The following is a 21,332-nucleotide window of genomic DNA, read 5'->3' on the forward strand; positions in this document are numbered from 1 at the left end:
AACTCTATCTGTAGACCAGGCCTCGAACTTACAGAGATCCATCTGCCTCTCTGTCTCCCAAATGCTGGGATTAAAGGCATGTGGTACTAAGCCCCAGTACCAACAAGCTTCTTAAGATCAGAAACCAGTCTAGGTGCAAGACCTCCCTTTCAGGTGAAAACCACAAGAGACCAGGCGAGGAGAGGCGAGGTTTCTGGGAGTGGAAGCAAGGCCTAAGAGCCAATTGGAAGGACAAAGACGGGGAGGGGCTAGCAAACAGCCCTTAAAATACAGCTCTTCAGAGAGCGCTTTCAGGTTTACTGGGTTTGGAGTTGCCTAGGCTGTTTGTGATGAAACTGGTGCACTATGGTCCCTTTTAAGACTTATAAGTCGCTGGTCCAGCTGAAGCACAAAGAAGGGACCTTATTTGAAGTGGTCGGAGACTCCAGCACGCTGCCCAAGTGGTTCTGTATCGAGCATCTGGATGATCCAAAGACAGTGTACGTGAATCCTTGGTTCGTGGAAGCGATATTTGGTGAGTGACCTGGGGAGGGAAGGCAAGAGGTAACCTCTTCCTGACTCTTTTGCCTGAGAGAGCCTGTGCAGTGGCTGTGGCCCCAGGCCTGTGCCACCTCTATCCAGCTGCCTCAACTTCTGAATAAATGTGCCAAGAAGTGGGAGCCACCTCACCCTCATGTTCCTCCTGTTCCCTGCTCAGGCAAGGATGGAGAGTACATCCCACATGTCGAGAGTATGTCACGTACCTTGCTTCAAGTGACCCATTGGCGTCCTGAAGAGGATGCAGAGATTTTGATATTCGGGCCTCCTTATTACCAAGATGATGTTTCCCAGATGATCTCCAATTTGGTTAATTATTTCCGCCCGCGAATGAAACAAGGTATGGACTGGGAGTTGTAGGGCTGTCTTGCCCGACAAACCTTGGCTCCTTGGGAGGGATCCCCTTGGGAAAGTGGGTTTCAGAAATGTTGTAGGAGGCCAGATAGCCCTGTGTTTGGGAACCTTTGCCCCCCCCCCCACGGTCCCAAGGGTGACTGTCCTTACTGGTGTCCTTCCACTGCTTTTCTTCCGACACAGAGAAGGACCTTTCTCAAGAGGATGAGACCCAGTGTCTTCCTGTCGAGGTTCACGAGGCTGCCACCCGGCTGTCTCTCGTGGGGAAAGTCCAAGAGGCTGCCACCCAGCTGTCTTCCGTGGAGGTTGCTGATGCTGCCACCCAGCTGTCTTCCGTGGAGGTTGCTGATGCTGCCACCCAGCTGTCTCCTGTGGAGGTCCAAGAAGCTTCCACCCAGCTGTCTCTTGTGGAGGTCCAAGAGGCTTCCACCCATCTGTCTCCCGTAGAGGTCCATGATGCTCTCTCCCAGCAGGCTCCCATGGAGGCTGGTGATGCTGCTACCCAGATGGCGCCTGTGGATGTTGCTGAGGCTGCAACCCAGCTGTCTCCAGTGGAGGTCCATGAGGCTGGTACCCAGCAGGCTCCCGTGGAGGTCCATGAGGCTGGTACCCAGCTGTCTCCCGTGGAGGTCCATGAGGCTGGTACCCAGCTGTCTCCCGTGGAGGTCCATGAGGCTGGTACCCAGCTGTCTCCCGTGGAGGTCCATGAGGCTGGTACCCAGCTGTCTCCCGTGGAGGTCCATGAGGCTGCCACCCAGCTGTCTTCCGTGGAGGTCCATGAGGCTGGTACCCAGCTGTCTCCCGTGGAGGTCCATGAGGCTGCTACTCAGCAGGCTCCCGTGGAGGTCCATGAGGTTGCTACTCAGCAGGCTCCCGTGAAGGTCCATGAGGCTGCCACCCAGCTGTCTCCCATGGAGGCCCATGAGGCTGCTACTCAGCAGGCTCCTGTGGAAGTCCATGAGGCTGGTACCCAGCAGGCTCCCATAGAGGTTGGTGATGCTACTGAACAGCTGGCTCCTGTGACTGTCTATGAAGCTGCCACCCAGCAGGCTCATGTGGAGGCTAGTGAGGCTGCCGCTGAGCAGACCTCAGGGGCTGTTCATCGGGATGTCGTTCAGGAGGCTGCCACTCAGTAGCATTCTGTAGAGGCCTCTGAGGCTCTGCCCTAGAAGTTTCCTGAGGTTGTTCTTGAAGGGGGGCGGACCCAGAGTTCTCCAGTGGAGAGCCTTGAGACTGGAACCTAGCAGTCTCTGGATGTGTTATGCCAGTATTGAGCCTCCACAGGCTGCCTGGAAACCAGTTACCAGGTTATAAGGGTGACTCACATGTTGAACTAGAATAAATGTAGTACACATCAGTAATCCCACTCTCTGGAGGCAGGGGGCTCTTTAGTTCTAGGCTAGCCTGGGATGAATGAGGCAGTGATCTTTAACCCCTGCCTAAGTTTCCAGACATCATGTTTGTTCTTTTTCATCTTTGTTCTTTTTCACCTTTGAAGTTGGAAGAATGGAAAAAGACTTTCTGTTTTCCCCTAGTGTTAATGTTTGCAAACACGATTGAAAATATTCCAATAAAGAGCTGCATCCTCCAAAGAGTGTTGTTTGAATGGTAGAAAAGGAACAGTGTTCTTTATCAGCCAAGGCTGTTGGACACCCTTGCTCTCTTCTTGTTTGTTTTTTTTCGAGACAGTGTTTCTCTGTGGTTTTGGAGCCTGTCCTGGAACTAGCTTTTGTAGACCAGGCTGGTCTCGAACTCACAGAGATCCGCCTGCCTCTGCCTCCCAAGTGCTGGGATTAAAGGCATGCACCACCACCGCCCGGCTGCTCGCTCTCTTCTTGAGGAGGGCGGGGTCTCTTGGATTTTTGGTTCCCACCCCCAGCACTCACAGAATCAAATACGTCCCTTGTTCCTTAACCCTGTACCTCTGGCAGGGATGGGGCTGCCTTGCAGGGCCAATGATTCTCAGCCTGCTACTTTACTTGTGGTGCCTTTGAGTAGACCTGGGGTTCGAAACTTGGTTATTTGACGAAACTTGCTTTGAAGGATCCACTTGGTTATATCGAGTTGTCACTAGCTATTTTTTTTTTGTTGTTGTTGTTTTTGTTTTGGCTAGTGTTACTCTGGGAGGGAAATTGTGGGAAGTCTGGGCCTGCAATGCTGTCCTCTTCAGGACTTTTCTGTGTCATCTGAATTCCCTGAAGTTGAAGAGCACGTGGGTTGAGTCTCAGAAGTCTGAGGTGGAGGCAGCTGAATGCTCCACATTCGTGCAGAAACATTCAGGTGGTAGGGCTAACAGCAGACAGTAACTGTGACATTTTTCATTTTAAAAAATGCCAGGAGGCAGGGTTGTGGTGCTGTGTGTCTTTAATCGCAGCTCTCGGGAATCCGGGGCAGGCAGATCTCTGGAAGTTCAGGGTCCTCCTGGTGTACAGAGTGAGTTCTAGGCCAGCCAGAGCTGCATAGTGAGACCAGGTATCACAATTCTAGGAGATTCACTGAGGAGGGGAGGGCGAAGCATGGGCACCTGTGCAGCAGGTCCTTTGTTCTGGGTGAAAGAGCTGAGTCTAGAGATGACTTGAGGATGGGATACCGAGTTTAAGGAACCTCTGTGGCCATGTTCTTTTCTTTTTGATGGAGGGTCTCACTGTAACCCTGGCTGTCCTGTGACACTGTAGTCCAGGCTGGCTTAGAGAATCTGCTTGCCTCTGCCTCCCAAGTGCTAGGATCAAAAGTGAGTGTGCTTGGTTTTCTGGTGAGCTATTCTTTCTCTTACATTATGTGAAAACAGGCATTGTGAATTCCAGATAAAGAACCAGGTTTGTGCCTGTGCCTGTGCCTGTGTGTAAATGAATAAATCCAGATAGGTGTATGTAACATGATGGCCTGCTTGTTGGGGTTTCTGTCCTGCCCAGTTCCCACAGCTGGTACGACCCAAAGAAATCACACAGTCTACATTAGAGTTATCAACTGATTTGCCCATTAGCTCAGGCTTCACATTAGCTCTTATAACATATATTAGCCCATTATTCTAGTATATGTTAGCCACATGGCTTAGTACCTTTTTCAGTAGGACAGGTCACATCCTGCTTCTTCGGTGTCTGGACAGGACTGGGAGGGAAATGGGCTTTCTCCTTCCCAGAATTCTCCCGTTCTCTTTGGCCTGCCTCTACTTCCTTTCCGGCTACTGACCAATCAGCGTTTATTTAAAACATAATTGAGAGAATACAGAATTGTCCCACACCAGGTATAAATGAAGAATTTTACTTTGGTTAGGATGTATCATAGTGGTAAGTGCCTGTGTATACACAAGACCCTGGGTTGGAATCCCAGCACCAAAGAAAGTAGATGCTGGTGATTTTACTTATTTTTGTTTTCTTGAGAAATGATCCATCCTGTTATGTAGCCCTGGCTGACCTGAAACTTGGTATGTAAACCAAGCTGGCTTCAACTTGGCTCACCTGCCTATGCTGGGATTAAAGTCATAGACCATGACATCACATTTTTATGTATAGTTCATGGAAACATTAACAGGCATTGAACTCCTGTAGCTGCAGATGAAGCTCAACTTTTTGTTTTGAGACAGGCTCTCTGTGTAGCACTGGCCTTTCTGTAACCTGGTCTGTAGGACAAGCTGACTTTGAACTCAAATCTGCCTGTCTCTGTCTCCTGAGTCCTGGAGACACCACCCAACTGACCCTGAACTCTTTTTTCCAAACAGAGTTTCTCTGTAGTTTTGGAGTCTTTCCTGGAACTAGCTCTTGTAGACCAGGCTGGCCTCAAACTCAGAGATCCACCTGCCTCTGCCTCCCAAGTGCTGAGATTAAAGGCATGTGCCACCGTGGCTTGACTTTCTGAGTCTGATCTCTTGGTCTACCTGTCTTTACCTCCTAAATGATGGGATTATTGGCATCTGGCCAATTCTAGAGATTTAAAACCGTAACAACTATAGCTTTTACCTTGTATAAATAGTATAAATGGGTTTCATTTAATAACATGGACTTTGATTACATCTGCCAGTACTTTTGTCCCTGTCTTAGTTAGGGTTTCTATTGTTGCAACGAAGCACTATGACTAAAAAGCAAGTTTTAAATTGCATTTCTCAGGAATAAAAATTGCAGTCCTAAACTGGGCCTAAAAGGCGCATGCCTTTAGTCCCAGTACTCGAGAGGCAGAAGCAGGTAGATCTTTGTGAGTTTGAGGCGTGCCTGGTCTACAAGAGCTAAGACAGTCTCCAAAAGCTCCAGAGAAACCCTGTCTTGAAACACCAAAACAAAACAAAACAACAAAAAACCAAAAAACTGCAGTCCTATAAATCTAATGCTAATTAATATATTAATGTATACTGTTATTAAATCAAGATATTAAAATTTACTTCTTTTTTTTTTTTTTTTTTTTTTGGTTTTTTGAGACAGGGTTTCTCTGTGGCTTTGGAGCCTGTCCTGGAACTACTCTGTAGACCAGGCTGGTCTCGAACTCACAGAGATCCGCCTGCCTCTGCCTCCCGAGTATTGGGATTAAAGGCGTGCGCCACCATTGCCTGGCTTCACTTCTTTCTTAAAAAAATTGTTGGGGGCTGGAGAGATGGATCAAAAGTTAAGAGCTTTGACTGCTCTTTCAGAGGTCTTGAGTTCAATTCCCAGCAACCACATGGTTGTTCATAACCATCTATAATGAAACCTGGTTCCCTCTTGTGTGCAGGCAGTACACTGAATACATAATAAATAAATCTTTAATAAAAGACATTGTCAGACTAAAATTTTTATCAATATAATATTAAATAATTGTAAAAAGAAAACCCAAACTGTAGTTTAGAAAATGCTCTAGAAGAAAAATAGTTTCAAAACTATTTTGGAGGATAATCAGAAGTTTGAGGTAATTAATCTGTTAGAATTTGCATTTTCTTCTACATGGATTTGTGCTTATTTGGAAAACTAACCCAATAGTCCTACTGCTTCATTGTGGCACTATTTTTCTTTATTTTAGCCATACTGATGTGTGTAGAAACACATCCTGTATAACGTTTTGGTGAAGAGCCTCAGTGCGATGGTAAGGAAAAATAGTTCCTTCTTATTCACTGCATGCAAGAACATATAAAATACAGGTCAAAAAACCCCTTTAATCCGACCAATAGGAAGGCAGAGGCAGGCATATCTCTACTCAAGGCCTGCTTGGTTTACAGAGCCAGTCCCAGACTATGCAAAGTGAGACCCTCTTTCAAAAATACAAAATCAGGATAAGGGACCCGAGCTCAATCCCTGGGATCCACATGGTGCGGGGAGAGAATCACTTGCTCAAGTTATCCTAACTTTCACTAGGTTTGTGTCCCGAGGCTGGGGAGGGAGGTTCTCTCTGCGTTACTTCTGCCAAGCCATTTGGGGAAGACAAGCCTGGGGTAACGGAGACCTTGGCCATATTCCGGCGTGAGGAGCGTACTCATGGCAAAGCACAAACCACAATAACATGAGTATACATGGAAAAATTCCATCACTGGGTGAGCAGGTATAGAAGATGGTCAGGCCCACAGACTAAAAAAACCCGGATGCAGAATACAGCCTCTGAAGCTGTGCAGGGCGAGGATGCTGCTACGCACGCGTCCGTCCAGAGGCGCCTTCACGTACAGCGCGCATTCCAAGGACCACTTCCGGTCGGGTCAGAAAATTGCTTCCGGCGCCTAGGACGTGACGGATTGCATCACTTCCTTTTAAGTTCGGCGCCTGGGAGGTGGGGCCCACGCGGAGTCAACATGAGGATCGAGAAATGTTATTTCTGTTCCGGGCCGATCTACCCTGGCCACGGCATGATGTTCGTCCGCAACGACTGCAAGGTGAGGCGGCGGTGGCCCGCGCGCCTCCGACGACGGCTGGGGGCGGGAGCGTGCGGCTCGCGCCGGGTTCGTGGCTCCGCGGGGTGGCCTGGGCTGGGAGTCTGGGCCTCGGCTTGCCGTAGGGTTAGGAACTCGGTAGAACGCAGCAGGCTCAGGCAGGCTTTCTGCTGCTTTCCGACCGCACAGGGAGCGGCTGGAGGTAGGAGTGTCTGGAGAGGTTAATGGACTTGGTGCCTGCGACCTCATAAGAGTTCTGTATTGTTGAAGGTGAGCTAGGAGAGACTCCGAATGGATAGTCTTTGGGGAACTGGCTTCCTCGCGACCTTCACTTTCCCAGTTTGTCAGACCTTCGGGAGCAAAACCTTCTTTAGCCGACAAGGGACGGTCCAAACTTGTGAAGGACAAGGTTTCAGTTCTTGACGCCTTGACTGACTTCTCAAGTTCAGGAAGCCACGGAGCACGCACCCCTCCTGGCTACACCGGTTCATTTCCTCCGAGTTCTGTGTTTCGATTTCGGCATGCGAGGGGAGAGAGCATCCTATGTAGGAAATTGCCTTATTTGAATAAGAGGTGCAGAACAGAACAGTAGAGTCTCAAAAAAGAATTGGAGTGTAAATGACAAAGGCTTGGGGTGGGAGTGTTAATGTGAACAGTATAGAGGGTGAAGTTGTGACAGGGCTCCTTACATAGTACATGCATTTACCCTCTTAATTGGGAGTGAATCCCATTCCTCTAACTCTCAGAATTGCGTGTACGTAATAATGTACTCTGGTCTCATTTGAATCGGATACCCTCTCTTCCCCTATTGCTGGGTTCTTTTCTTTTCTTTTTTTTGTGTGTGTGTTTTTTTGTTTTTGTTTTCTCGAGACAAGATTTCTCTGTATAACAACCCTAGCTGTCCTGGAACTAGCTCTTGTAGACCAGGCTGGCCTCGAACTCACAGAGATCCACCTGCCTCCGCCTCCCAGGTGCTGGGATTAAAGGCCTGCGCCACCACCACCTGGTGTGTACAGGCTTTCTTAGTTTATGTAGTTCATATTTTTCTTTTCAGCTGGTGTCACTGGGTCACACACTTTAGTTATGATTAGTGTTCACAGCTAGAACCCAGTTAACCTCAAAGGCTACTTTTCATGGTTCTTCCACAGGCACACAGCTTGCCTTATTTTTAAAGACGTTATAGGTAATAAAATAATTTGGCCTAGACTTGGAAAAGCCTTACTGTCCATTTCAAAACCACATTGAAGTGTTAGTAAGCTGAAAGTTGGTGCTGCTTTGGGATGAAGAGGGAGAATTAAAGCAGTGAAGACTCTGCCTTAGATCTGTGGATGTGATCACGTCCAGCACACAGCATGGGAGCAAGTGTTCATAATCTGAGCGGGTAGGAGGCTGGGGGAGGAGGATTCCGAGTTACAGGCCAGCCTGGACTTCACAGTAAGACTTTCTTTCAGAACAACAGCAAACAAGCAGTTCGCTGCAGAGCTCATTGTTAATGATAAAATAGCGAAAAAGAAGAGGAAAAATGACCTGTTAACAGTTTTATTTTTGAAAATATTTTGTGCTTTCAGCCAGAAGGATTCAGCGTGGCTCAGAAGTCAGCCCCTAGGGTTGTAGGAGTATGATTCTTTTTTTTTTTTTTAAATATTTATTTATTTATTATGTATACAATGTTCTGTCTGTGTGTATGTCTGCAGGCCAGAAGAGGGCACCAGACCTCATTTCAGATGGTTGTGAGCCACCATGTGGTTGCTGGGAATTGAACTCAGGACCTTTGGAAGAGCAGGCAATGCTCTTAACCACTGAGCCATCTCTCCAGCCCCAGGAGTACGATTCTGAGAAGGGATTTAAGGAACTTCTCAGAGTCGTTCCTTCACTTAGGTCAGTGGAAGTTTCAGTCTCTTCTCTCAGGAGTTTTCGCTGTCGTCAGGGATGTGTTTGACACCCACCCAGCACTGAGTTTCCTTCTGCTCTGCTGTCTCATGTGCTTCTTGGTGTTGTCAGCAGTTGCGCATGAGAACCATTGACACGTCTTGGATTTTACAGCAATTCTTGTTGGCTGGCTAGGAGGTGTATCCTGACAGAAACATTTTTGTTGTTGACTCCATTGTTTTAACTTTGAATGTCTTAATAGGTGTTCCGATTTTGCAAATCCAAGTGTCATAGAAACTTCAAGAAGAAGCGGAATCCACGCAAGGTCAGGTGGACTAAAGCCTTCCGGAAGGCAGCTGGCAAGGAGCTCACGGTGGTGAGTACAAAAGAGGGTCGAGGGTTGCCCAGCCTGATCATGGGGTCCTGCCACGTGGTTGTGAGTGCTTTATTTTATTTGGCCGTGCAGTCTCTCATTCTCATGTGATCCTAAAATTGAGGGGAAAATTGCCAACCCCAGCTTTTTTTTTTTTTTTTTTTTTTTTTTTTTTTTTTTTTAAATCTTGACAAAATTGTTTTGGTCTTTGGAAAGAAAAGGGGAAAAAAATCATTTAAATGTGTTGGATGAAGTGGAATTTGCCCTTTAAAGATTGAGAGGTGTTTGGGAGAAGAGCTATTGTGCTCCTGAGTAGCACTAAGGCACAGGTGAGGTTTGGAACAAATGTTAGCAGTTTCTGCGTGTCCTTGGTTGGGCTCTGTCAGAGAACAGAAGCTAGCTAGTAGGTATAGGGGATGCTGAGGGCTAAGGGGACACCTTGAAAGATTTGATGCCAGGATCTCTTGAAACTTGCGCACTTTTGGTCTCTGAAGAGGGAGAAGATGGAAGCTGTAGCTGTCCTTTGCTGGAGAAAGATGTTTAAGTTATTGTACCACTCTGGATGTTGCCTCCCCTACCCTGGGACCCCTCTCCTCCCTTTCTGTCATCCCTGGTTCTTAATATCAGAGCTGTCCAGTGAATACAACTGCATGTTGTGTAGGATGGGAGGCCAAATCACAGTTAATTTAAAAGATAATGTTTAGTGTGGGTGAAGAAACATGATACCATTAAGGCCAGAGAGCGAGGTGCCACCTTCCTCCACCTCCCGCCAGCTGCCTTACTTCACTGCTGAGCACATTGTGAGCTGAACGTTTGTAAACGACATAGCCAGTGTGGGGTTGATATTCATTTGCAAGCCAAGGAATATGGGCAGCTTTTTCAAACTGTTTTGCATGTCTTGGGATTAATGCTTATAACTATTAAAATATACCCATTTGGAGGGTCCAGAGCCACACAAGGTAAAGGTTACAACCTGTAGGTGTGTAGTTTCACACTCTTTCACTGTAACAGGCTCTTTCTTAGGTGGAAACAATTTGAATTCTTGGTGTTTAACGTGTGTGTGTGTGTGTGTGTGTATCAAGACAGGGTTTCTCTGTAGCTTGAGCCTGTCCTGGAACTCACTCTGTAGACCAGGCTGGTCTCGAACTCACAGAGATCCACCTGCCTCTGCCTCCCGAGTGCTGGGATTAAAGGTGTGCATCACCACACGCGGCTGGTGTTTGACTTTCCATGTAAGGAAAATGGTTCAAATGATGGAGGTTGCTGGCTGATTCTCATAGGGAGCTGGGAGACTGGGGAAGCCTTTTCAGTTTGTTTGTAATTTTCGTGGTTGTTTGATCCCTCCTGAAGGAGGGAATGGTCTTCCTCTCCCTCTGAGAGTCCCCCATTTCCTCAGAATCTGAGCTGTTTTCAGCTAGTTGAGAGCTGGTACTCCCTAGTATTAGGGGGAGGGCGTCTTAATATTCGACTACTTATTTTTGTGAAAAGGAGCATATTTTAAACAATGATTGCTTACTACCCTCTTAACAACCTTCTGTACCATCTTCTAGGACAACTCATTTGAATTTGAAAAACGTAGAAATGAACCTGTGAAATACCAGCGAGAGCTGTGGAATAAAACTAGTAAGTCTCGGGGGTGGGGAGTATCAGGGAGGCTGTTGTGACCATTCGGTAACGTTAAATGCTGCCTTGTATGAATACTAAACTTGCCTCCTTGCTCGGCTCTTTTTCATCCCATGTTAATGGTCCTGTTGGTGTTTGTCTTTTACTGTAAGCTATTCCAAATTCTTTTTAGAATTTGACTGAATTTGGATACATCAGAAATTGACTGGTATATCCATATAAAAATAATTTAATTATTAAACTTGCAGTACCCACCCAAAATAAAAACCACCAAGTTCTGAAAGAATAAATAAGGGAAATGTTTCGGTGGGTGAGGCAAGACCCAGCTAGGAAATACACAGATGTAGTATGCGTTGCCAGTCTAGAGCGGCTGCTCCGGGGTCAGGTCATGCCTTGTCTTAAGATGAACAGGTACAAGCCGGGCGGTGGTGGCGCACGCCTTTAATCCCAGCACTCGGGAGGCAGAGGCAGGCGGATCTCTGTGAGTTCGAGACCAGCCTGGTCTACAAGAGCTAGTTCCAGGACAGGCTCCAAAACCACAGAGAAACCCTGTCTCGAAAAACCAAAAAAAAAAAAAAAAAAAAAAAAAGATGAACAGGTACTGCACTTAAGCCCATCAGTGCAGATTTTAAGGGTGTGCTACTTGTCTGGGTAAATATCTGACGTTGCAGGCCCAAAATTAAAAGCTGTACTATTCAGCACTTGTCTTTTTTTCTCCTTGAAGTAGGCAGAGACTTCAATTGAAGGGAGGATAAGTATTATAAAACTTAATTCCTTCTTTTCATTTTTTAAGAGGATCTTGGTGTGAAGCCATGGCTGGCCTTGGCTCACAGGCTTGGCCTTCTGAGTGCTGGTGTTCTAGATGTCCACCATATGAACTCTTAGGCTGTAGTACTTTTGTGTGTAACAGGTCCTCTGCTCTGCCTTCTTACCATAGCGCTTTAATGCAGCCGTCGGCTTGCAGACCATACACAGGTCCTGTCCTCTTTCGGAAACTCTTGTTTCCGTTCCTTGCTGTCTGGTTCAGGTGTTCCAGGCTCATTCCTCCATTGGAAATGCTGTAAGAAGCAGTATGGTTCTGCTTTTCTTCCTGTCTGGGTTCTGTTCATCTTTTGTATTGAATCCTAGAAACAGAGTTTTCAGAAGTGTTTGTGTAGACAGTGTGGGAGTCTAACATTGTTACCTGAACTGCCTTATGCACTTAACAGACCTGAGTAGTGGGTGCAGCCAACACCTCATACCTATAGCTCTGTCACGGCGATTGTTTCGTATTGAATTTTTTTTTTTTTTTTTTTGGTTTTTTGAGAGAGGGTTTCTCTGTGGTTTTGGAGCCTGTCCTGGAACTAGCTCTTGTAGACCAGGCTGGTCTCGAACTCACAGAGATCCGCCTCCCTCTGCCTCCCGAGTGCTGGGATTAAAGGCGTGCGCCACCACCGCCCGGCTCGTGTTGAAATTTTTCATTTAAGCCAAAGTCATGCAAAAGTATTTAATGTAATTGTTATAATCATACTGCCTGAATGTGCGTAAATTGCTGACTTGTAATTTTGTTTTTAGTTGATGCAATGAAGAGGGTTGAAGAGATCAAACAGAAACGGCAGGCTAAGTTTATAATGAACAGGTATGTATATTTGTAGAGGAATAATTACAAGATTTCTAAAGGCACTGGTGTTTTTAAACCCCTTTTTATTTTGATATAACTTCATACTTATAAAAGTGTAGGAAGAATAGTATGGTGAACACTTGTATATTTTCTCTGCATTTTACATTCACTTTATCGCTGCCCCTAGGACAGCGAGCTGAAGACATTGTGCTTCCTACTTTTTGTGCCTTTTTGTGTGGTTATCCGTCCTGTGTAAGACTCTTCCTCACCTAAACATGGTGTGATTCAGGACTGTTATAACCAGCAGAGCCTGCTTCCACTTCCCACACAGTAAGCTCGTTGGACTGCTCTGTCTTAAAGGCCCAGACGTTTTCTGAAGAGTCCATAGTGATCAGGTTGTTGGATAGAACGTTTCTTCATGGGGTTTTGTCTGGCTAGATTTAGGTAGGTGTACTTGAAAGGAGTGCCAGTCACCACAGTGTCCTTGCTCACGTGTCCTGTCACTGTTACCTCTGACTCTGGTTACAGTGGTGTCTCTGGGTCTCTCCCTAACAGTTGTTCTTTCCTTGGTAATTGATGTGGAACAGATTCTGGAAAAAGCTTGTTACTCCTCAGTCTTGTTCTTGTTTTTGGCCTCCCTAGGAGAGTCTGACCTCAGGCAGTGTGGAACTTTTTCTCCTATAAAATGGCTTTCCCTTTTTACCACCTTCAGAATCTCTCCTCTATTCATGTAAACATATTGGATCTGTGCTCATGGAATCCTGTGGTGTTTAATGGGCTGTGATTCATCTTGATGTTCTACATGACCCACATTTGACCAGTGGGGGTTCCTCAGGCTCTCCTAGTTCAAGTTGACAAGTCATCTTCATTTTTTTAGTTCTTTGTTGTGGACAGCAAGAACTTCAGAGTTCACATGCTTTCCCTGTCCCAGCAAGGGATTAATTAGCTTTAGAGGAGCTAATTCCTGTCTTGAGAGCAGGAAAATTCACTTTTATCAGTTACTAATTTTTTTTAAAAAGTTGATTTTTGTAGGAGTGTGTTGCCTCGTGTGTTTATGTGCACTGTGTGTGCACTGCACTTTAAGCAAAAGGCATCAGCTCTGGAACTGGAGTTACAGACAGTGCGGGCCACCATGCGGGAGATGGGAACTGAGCCTCGGGTCTCTGCAAGAGCAGCTAGTGCTCTTAATCACTCAGCCATCTCTAGCTTCTTTCTTTCCTTTTTTCTTTGAGATGGGGTCTTACTGTGTAGCTCTCGATGACATGGAAGTCAGATTCTCCTACCTCTACTTCACGAGTGCTGGGATTAAAGGAGTATGCCACTACAACCAGCCTCATTTTTTTTTTTAATTGTTCATGCCTGTGCAGACTGTGGTGTGTGAACATGCCATAGTGTGTATGTGGAACTCAGAGAATACCCTGCAGGAGTTGGTTCTTTTTTACTCTCTGTGGGTCCAAGGGATTGAACAGTTAGGCTTGTCAGCAAGAGCTTCTACCCCTGAGCCGTGTCATTGTCCAAAAGTAGTTTTAAATCTGAACCCAGCGGAAGTCTTAGTAAAGAGGCTGCTGTGGCAGTGTTCTGGCACCTCAGAAGGTGAGCATGGATGTTTGAACAGCTCTTTTAGCATTTCTGATGAATGTCGTTAAGTGTTTTATGCTCCTGTAATTTCTGAATAATTAACAACGCTACACAGCATGGAGACTGTGCTCTGTGAGGGGGAGGGACACACAGTGGCAGTTGGGAGACCGCCTCGTGCGGTAGAGCTTTGTGTCTGTGCCGTGGAAATGAGCTCTGAGCCCGCAGTCAGACCGCATTCTGTTGGCAGATGCACATTGAACCCCCCTTGCACCACCCCAGGTACAGTGGGTGCAGTGAATGCATAGGTTGCTAGAGAGAAATCTTGCTTAATTAGGAAAATGAACATAATTTCCACAGAACTATTAGGGAAGAGAATGACTGCCAGTGAGGGCTCAACAGGTGACTTTGCCTTGGTTTGTGTATAAACACGTTTGGGAGCCTGTTGATTCCTTCTTGACCCACAGCAGTTGTTGCTGGGTGGGAGGTGGGAGAACAGGAAGGAGCAGAAGGGCGGCCGCCCTGTCCAGTCCAGCCAGTGCCCTGTGCAGACAGCGTCAGCAGTGAGTGAGTGGCTGTGCTGGGAGGTCAGCTATCAGAAGTTTTGGTCACTGCAGTTTGTCTTTGATGCATTTTATCATAGGTTGAAGAAAAACAAAGAGCTACAGAAGGTTCAGGATATCAAAGAAGTCAAACAGAACATCCATCTTATCCGGGCTCCTCTTGCAGGTAAGTAGAGAGACAGAAAATCTGAATTTTTGTGGTTAGTGTAATTGGGCCCCAGCTAACTTCCTAAAGTTATTTTGTAAGACTTGTTAACCTGTAAGCTCCACCTGCCCAAGGACCAGGTAACTTTCTGGAATGCTGGGAGTTGTAGTTCTTAGAAAATAAATAACAAAGCCTTTAGCTGGAGAGATGGCTCATAGGTTAAGAACACTGGCTGCTCTTCCAGAGGTCCTGAGGTCAATTCCCAGCAACCACATGGTGGCTCATTACCATCTATAATGAGATCTGGTGCCCTCCTCTGGTATGTGTGTACATAGTAAATAAGTAAATTTAAAAAAAAAAAGAAAATAACAAAGCCTCCTGTGGAAAAACTCTGGCTGTTTGAGTTTGTTCTTATAAGCCCCTATAAAACATGCCTGGGGACCACTCTGCCTGGAATTTCCACGAGTGGGCCTGGCCAGAGTCCATCCACCTGGCCAGTATTTAATATTTAGTAGAAACTTGCTTCAGATTTGGCTCAAAATGATGGAATTGGTTTTTTATGGCAAATCTCAGGATTAACAGAGGCCCTGCATCCTGGTAGCTGAAGTCACATCCCAGCCTTGGGTTCTGGACTCTTCAGCCGAGTGATGGAGGGTGTGCATCTGTTTGTGATTTTTCATGGTTCACTAAGGTTTGAGGAGTTTGAGATGAGTTTGTAGAGTGCTCTGCATTTGTAGGAACTCTGAGGAATAGTGGTGTGACTAGTATTCCTAAGTCCTTAGAAGTGGCTGCTGCTGTAGGGAGTCACACTCAAGTTCCTGCGCTTTATGTTTCCTTTATATTTAAATTTGAGTTTATCTTTGGAGAATCTCGTGCGTAAGTACTGTATTTACTTACATTGTGCTACATCTTTTAAAGGCAAAGGAAAGCAGCTGGAGGAAAAAATGGTACAGCAGTTACAGGAGGATGTGGACATGGAGGGCGCTTCCTAATGGTGCCGCCTGCAGCCAGCCCTGTGCACACTGGAAACCAGTGGAGACTGTTGGTCCCTAAGTTATCGATTGGTTACATAACGTCCCCCAGGCAAAGGTGACTCGCGTGCTTCTCTCTACAGTGCAGCCTGTAAAAACATCCATTACGGGTCTCAACTCAATGTTCTGCTTCACTGTGTTATGCTCACAGAAACATGAAAGTTTGTGTGTAGATGAAGGTGTGAACCCTGGGCATAACATGGTTGAATTGTTGCTTAATGGCACCAGGCAGCATTTCTGCACTGACTATTATGCTAGTGTGAAATTTGTAATAAAGTAATATTTTCCTAGCACTAGGATAGTTTATTTGTTAGGGTTATTGATGCAGAGGTCATAGCAAGGAACTAACCATTCTCATGACAACCCCAGTCTCTTGTTTTGCTTTAGTCTGTTTAGTATCTCCTTAGAGTAGCATTATGGCCTCATACAGTGCCCCCGTGCTGCTGAGTTATGCTGGGCTGTCTGCCCCGCTTCAGCTGTGTAGTCGGCAGCTTGTGGGGTGGGGTGGGGCGGGGCTTAATAAACTTCCTGGATGGTACCTTGTTACTGCTTTGGAGAATGCTCAACTCCAAGTTGGGACTTCTGCTCCCTCCACCCCCAATTCTCTCCAGCCCAGCAATGGTCTAGAAGCAGAAGAATCTTGGTGCCTTTTAAAATTTGTTTTGTGGTTTTCTTTTTCTTTTCTTTTTTTTCTTTCTTTTTTTTTTTTTTTTTTTTTTTTGAGACAGGGTCTCTCTTTTGTGCAGCTTTAGCTGTCCTGGATCTCACAGAGATCTACCTGCCTCTGCCTCCTGTATGCTGGGATTAAAGGTGTGCACCATCACACCAAGCATTTTTGATTTTCTTAAAAAAAAAAAAACCCAGCCAAACAAAAACTCTTTGTTTTTGGAAAACAGAATGGAAAGATGGAAAGAATGTTGCCTATTAATTTGTACATAAATAAAACCATTTCTAAAGTGAGTGCCTACATATTTTTCAACTTTTTAAAATGGATTCTTTTATGTCACATCATGCATACAGATTCTATTCATCTACCTGTCTCTTCATATCCATTCTATCCTTGCAGCCTACCTCCCAAAATAAATAAAATGTTAAAAAAAACCCAAAAAACTAAAACTTACATTAAAAAAGAAAGGGGGGGGGAACAAACCAAAAGAAAAACGTCTCATCATGGAAGGTGTGGTGTGACCCCGTGAGTCACACCCTTTAGTCCATACATCTTTACTTGTATGTGTTCATTGCAACTGTCCTTGGTCTGGTTCAAGGCCTCTAGCTTCTACCACACTCAGTACTGGCCCTCCCTGGGACTCCTCTTGGATGTCCTGTTGTTGGCTAGTGTCATGGAGGTCCTGCAGCTTTGGATCTGCACATCAGGCCCCTTCACATGCTCTAGCAGTTTATAGATGAGGTAGATGTTGGGGTGGCCCTGCTCACATCCCTGGTTCTGGGCCTGGGTGGTAGATGGTTTGGTCAGCCTGCCAGTTTTCCCTCATCGACACCGCCAGGGTGAGCTCTTGAGCATTGCCTGGGCTAGTTCACTCATTGCTACAGGCGGCAAGGAGCAGGGCTGGTTCTGCTCTCATGCCCGTGGGACCAGCTCACCTGCACCCACACCACCAGGGCCTACTTTCCCAATTGCTGCAGTTGGTGAGGTGCAGGACCAGCTCTCCTGCTCCTTTGCCCCTGCTCCAGCTCTTACCTGCTGCAGGTGGCAAGGGATGAAGGTGGGAGGGTTGGAGTAGGGCATCTTTCCCTCACCTATGCCACCACATGGCAGATGGGGGTGGTGGTGAGGTTGGCTCTCATATCTCACACCCTTGGCCAGCCATCTGCACGCACACACACACACACATCCCCGGCTCAACAGCCCTATTGTGTTCTCTGGGAGGGGTATGGGGCCCACTCTCCCATTTTTCCTATTTAAAGGTCCTAAGCAAAAGTACCATGTGTCTGCTCCTTTGAAGAGACGACCTACACATTATAAGTAGGATTAGTTAATTAAAGGGCAATATGTAATTCATAATTCTTGGTAGTTTTTATGTTATAACTATGTTAAAAATAGTAAGCTTGTGTATTAAATTTTATAGGACCACATTTAGAATAAATTAGGAATCTTTAGGATTATATTGTTATAAAATAATGACTAATCTTGTTTTTTTTGAGACAGGGTCTCATGTATCCTAGGCTGACCTATGTAGACCAGGCTGTCCTTGAACTCACAGATTTCTATCTACTTCTGCTTCCTGAGTTCTGGGATTAAAGGTGTGTGCCATGCCTAACACCTTTCTGTTTTTGTTAACATTTACTTATTTCATGTGGGTGAGTGTGTCACATGTGTGAAGGTAAGAGGACAGCTTAAGGGAGTTGATGAACTCAGATCCCCAGGCTTGGTGGCAAGCACGTTTACCCACTAAGCTTCCTCACCAGCCCCCAGTGTTGCATTTAATTATAGGCAGTGAAAATGTGCATCTGCCTGTGGACAGTGTTGGGAGACCTATGTGCCTGTTTTTTTCCTCTTTTCTTGATTAGTAAGTTGAATTACAAGAACTTGAGGCTTCTGGAGATGTAGGGTCATAAGCTTAAGAGTGAACACTTGCGTAGTGCAGAAATGCTCGCCAGAAACTACCTCAAGTAGTCTGATGGAGGAAGGTCATTGGCTAATAAAGAAATTGCCTTGGCCCATTTGATTGGCCAGCCTTTAGGTAGGTGGAGTAAATAGAACAGAATGCTGGGAGGAAGAGGAAGTGAGCTCATCTTAGCTCTGCTCTCTGGGGCAGACATGATGCCCCTCTTCTCCAGAGCAGATGTGATGAAGCTCCCACCCAGGATGGACGTAGGCTAGAATCTTCCCGGTAAACGCACCTAGTGGTGCTACTTAGATTATTAGAAATGGGCTAAATTAATACGTGAGAATTAGTCTAGAAGAGGCAAGATATAATGGGCCAGACAGTATTTAAAAGAATACAGTTTGTGTGTTGTTATTTCAGGGCATAAGCTAGCCGGGCTGCCAGGAGCCGGGCAGCAGGAACGCAACCCACAGCTCCCCACTACAGTAGTCCTAGTGTCCTGTTTTTAAAAAGGATATATTTTATAAATATGTATGTGCAGCACGTGTGTGCCCGCTGTTCACAGAGGCCAGAAGAGGGTGCTGGATCTCTGGAACTGAAGTTACAGACTGAACTGCCACATAGGTACGGGGAATCAAAACTGGGTTCTCTGCAAGAGCAGAAAGGACTTTTAACTGCTAAGACATCGGTACAGTATGGCCTGTTTGTAATTGGTGTTATTAAAGTGAATAAGGATACTATATATATTCTGCTTTTGTTTTAGTGAGTGTGTTTCAAAAATGGTAGTGCCAGGAACCGAGTAACTCTGGTGACTCGGGAGCCCACTGCTTTGCCCTGAGAACAGTCAGCTTGGGGAAACTGACTGCACCGAACTGAAGTGAGTGTAGGGAAAATATTTCACATAAAGTATTTCTGTCAAAAACTGTGAACTGATTTTTATATTAAAACATTTTTGAGTTTGTTTAAAGATTTCATGTGTATGGGTGTTTTATCAGTGTACCACACATGTACAGTACCCACAGAGGGCAGAAGAGGGCATTGGATCCCTGGAATTGGGGAATTGAACCCTGGGTCCTCTGGACGAACAACCAGTGCCCTAACCACTGAGCCCTCTCTCCAGGACTCTGATCTGATAACTATCAGCACATGGCTTTGAGCTCTGTCCTAAACTGCATGTGGGATGTCTGGGTATGTCGCTGGTGCTCAGTGTAAACCCACTAAAGGGAAAAGCCTCCCAGAGAAGGAGCATGTCGGGAGGAAGTAAGATGATTTGGAGCAGTTGAAACTTTCTTGATGGGAGTGGGCACTTACAGGCGGTCATCTGTGAGTGATGTTTGAGGCAGCAGATGCAGGGAAGTGAAGGCTTTCGGAAAGCACTGCAGCAGCACCGCCAATTATGGTGTCAGCACTGCAGGAATTAGTCCTGAGATGCGTGCTATTCTCGGTATCTTGGTATTCCAGATTTTCTTAACTCCCGCTTTCACTTACAGGTAGTTCCAATCCAGCGCTCTTTAGAAGTGTCGGTGTGCTGTGGATGAGGGGCGTTTGACCAGCTCTGCTGTAGCTAAGAACAACAGTCACTGGGAATTATGTAGTTCATGTCTTACAGGACCATTTACATCTAACGCACATTGCCTTGTGCTAATCCTTATTTCCCCCAACATGGTCAGGATTGCTGTCGACAAGAATTCTGTCCCTTGCCAGGGCTGACGGTCCTAACACAAGCTTCAGGGTTTATCAGGTGGGTTCTGGAGATGCTGTGTGCCGCCAGAAGTATCTATCTGCTATGTAGAAGAGCATCTAGGATCATATTCTCACAGTGGGCAGCACTGGGAGATAACACATGCATGCTTAATGTGGGATTCCCCTCTGTGTGTTGTGATTACCATTAATGAATTAAGAAACTGCTTTGGACCTATAGCAGGGCAGAACTTAGCTAAGCAGGGAAAACTAAACTGACTGCTGGGAGGAAGAAAGTGGAGTCAGAGAGACGCCATGGAGCCATCGCCAGAGTCAGACATGCTGAAACTTTGCTGATTAGCCACTGTTATGTGATACACAGATTAATGGAGATGGGTTAAATTAATATGTAAGAGTTAGCCAATAAGAAGCTAGAGCTAATGGGCCAAGCAGTGATTTAAATAATACAGTTTCTGTGTGATTATTTCAGGGCTAAGCAGCTGGGAACCAACAAGTGGCCTCCCTACTACACACGATGACACTCCATCTTCACTGGGTTAAGTGAACCTTGGAAGCAGCAAAGGCTCTTGGGAGGGGTAATTTTGGTTGTCAACCAGGATGTGTGGAATTGACGACAGCACAAGCTGCTAGGCATTCCTATGAGGGGCTTTCTTGGTCCGATTATTTGAAGTGGGAAGACCCTTACCAAAGGACGTGGAAGAAGGAAACTGCTTTTGGCCGCTTGCCTTCTCTTCTGGCAAGTTCGTCTGTTGTGTGGCTGAAGCATTTGGACCTTCCAATGTAGACTGAAGACCTCGGTCTCCAGCAATCCTCCCAGCCTCCAGACCCAGCTGGGACTGCTGGCGTCCTTCCTCATGGGCCTCTGCAGTGTGAGACAGCCAGTGTTGGAATACCCAGACTATAGTGTCAGCCAGTCTAATAAGCCCTTTGTAATATACACATTCGTTCTCTCTTCTGTTCCCTAGAGAACCCTAAAGCAGCCCTTGGGATTGATGGACAGTTTCCAGTCATTAGAATCTGCTGTGGCTTCAGATGGCCCTCCCCCAGAGTTCATGTGTAGCAGCATTAGGCGGGACTTAGCTGGAGTTGTTTGGGTCATGACGAGTAGACTCATGCTGATTATAAAAGCGTTGACTGCTGGGTAGTTGAGCTCGCGCCCTCCCTCCTTCACCTGTGCTGAGATGCCCCGTGAAGGCCACGAGTGCACGCACCTCTTTGCTCTCCAGACTCCCCAGTTCCAGATCTGTAAGCAGTAAGTGCTTTTCTTTATAAATGGTCCAGCCTCAGGCATCTTGTTACTGTAGCACAGATTAGACTAAGACAGCAGCCTGGAAGTTTGGATCCAAGCAGTCGAGACTGAGCTGCAGTGGTGTCAGAGAAGTTGACTGCACATGAGAACTGCCTGGCACAGGTTTCTATGGCTGGTGCCTGGGCCCTCTCCCTGCAGCAGGGCAGTAGATGCACCTGTAACTGGAGCCAGGGTGTCCGTGTGTTTAAACCAGTAGCAGGCGATTCTGATGTAGTCCCGAGATGGAGAGCATTTGAAATGTCTCGTTTAGGTGTTTAATGGGAA

General features: G+C 46.2%; 2 protein-coding genes across 2 annotated transcripts; both read left to right on the forward strand.

The window, feature by feature from the left end:
• The first annotated feature begins 316 nt into the window (after positions 1 to 316).
• Positions 317 to 2,440, forward strand: LOC130873688 (KH domain-containing protein 3-like). Its single transcript, XM_057768582.1, is given in 3 exon segments — positions 317 to 514; positions 698 to 877; positions 1,075 to 2,440. Coding segments are annotated over 3 exon segments (1,410 nt in total). The 5' UTR covers positions 317 to 345; the 3' UTR covers positions 2,136 to 2,440.
• Positions 2,441 to 6,584: 4,144 nt separating this feature from the next.
• Rsl24d1 (ribosomal L24 domain containing 1) lies at positions 6,585 to 18,970 on the forward strand. Its single transcript, XM_057768933.1, has 6 exons — positions 6,585 to 6,715; positions 8,844 to 8,957; positions 10,505 to 10,577; positions 12,132 to 12,195; positions 14,396 to 14,481; positions 15,379 to 18,970. The coding sequence occupies exons 1-6, from the start codon at positions 6,635 to 6,637 to the stop codon at positions 15,450 to 15,452; spliced, it is 492 nt and encodes a 163-aa protein (XP_057624916.1). The 5' UTR covers positions 6,585 to 6,634; the 3' UTR covers positions 15,453 to 18,970.
• The last annotated feature ends 2,362 nt before the right edge of the window (positions 18,971 to 21,332 follow it).

Source organism: Chionomys nivalis, chromosome 4, assembly GCF_950005125.1.
Source record: "Chionomys nivalis chromosome 4, mChiNiv1.1, whole genome shotgun sequence".
In the NCBI taxonomy this organism is placed as follows: domain Eukaryota; kingdom Metazoa; phylum Chordata; class Mammalia; order Rodentia; family Cricetidae; genus Chionomys; species Chionomys nivalis.

What these genes read in the sequence shown, in the direction of transcription:
- Rsl24d1 (XM_057768933.1), top strand. Translation starts at nt 6,635, where the DNA reads ATGAGGATCGAGAAATGTTATTTCTGTTCCGGGCCGATCTACCCTGGC. An exon ending in AGAGCTGTGGAATAAAACTA is followed by an intron (nt 10,578 to 12,131) that starts GTAAGTCTCGGG and finishes TTTTGTTTTTAG; the next exon opens with TTGATGCAATGAAGAGGGTT. An exon ending in GCTAAGTTTATAATGAACAG is followed by an intron (nt 12,196 to 14,395) that starts GTATGTATATTT and finishes ATTTTATCATAG; the next exon opens with GTTGAAGAAAAACAAAGAGC.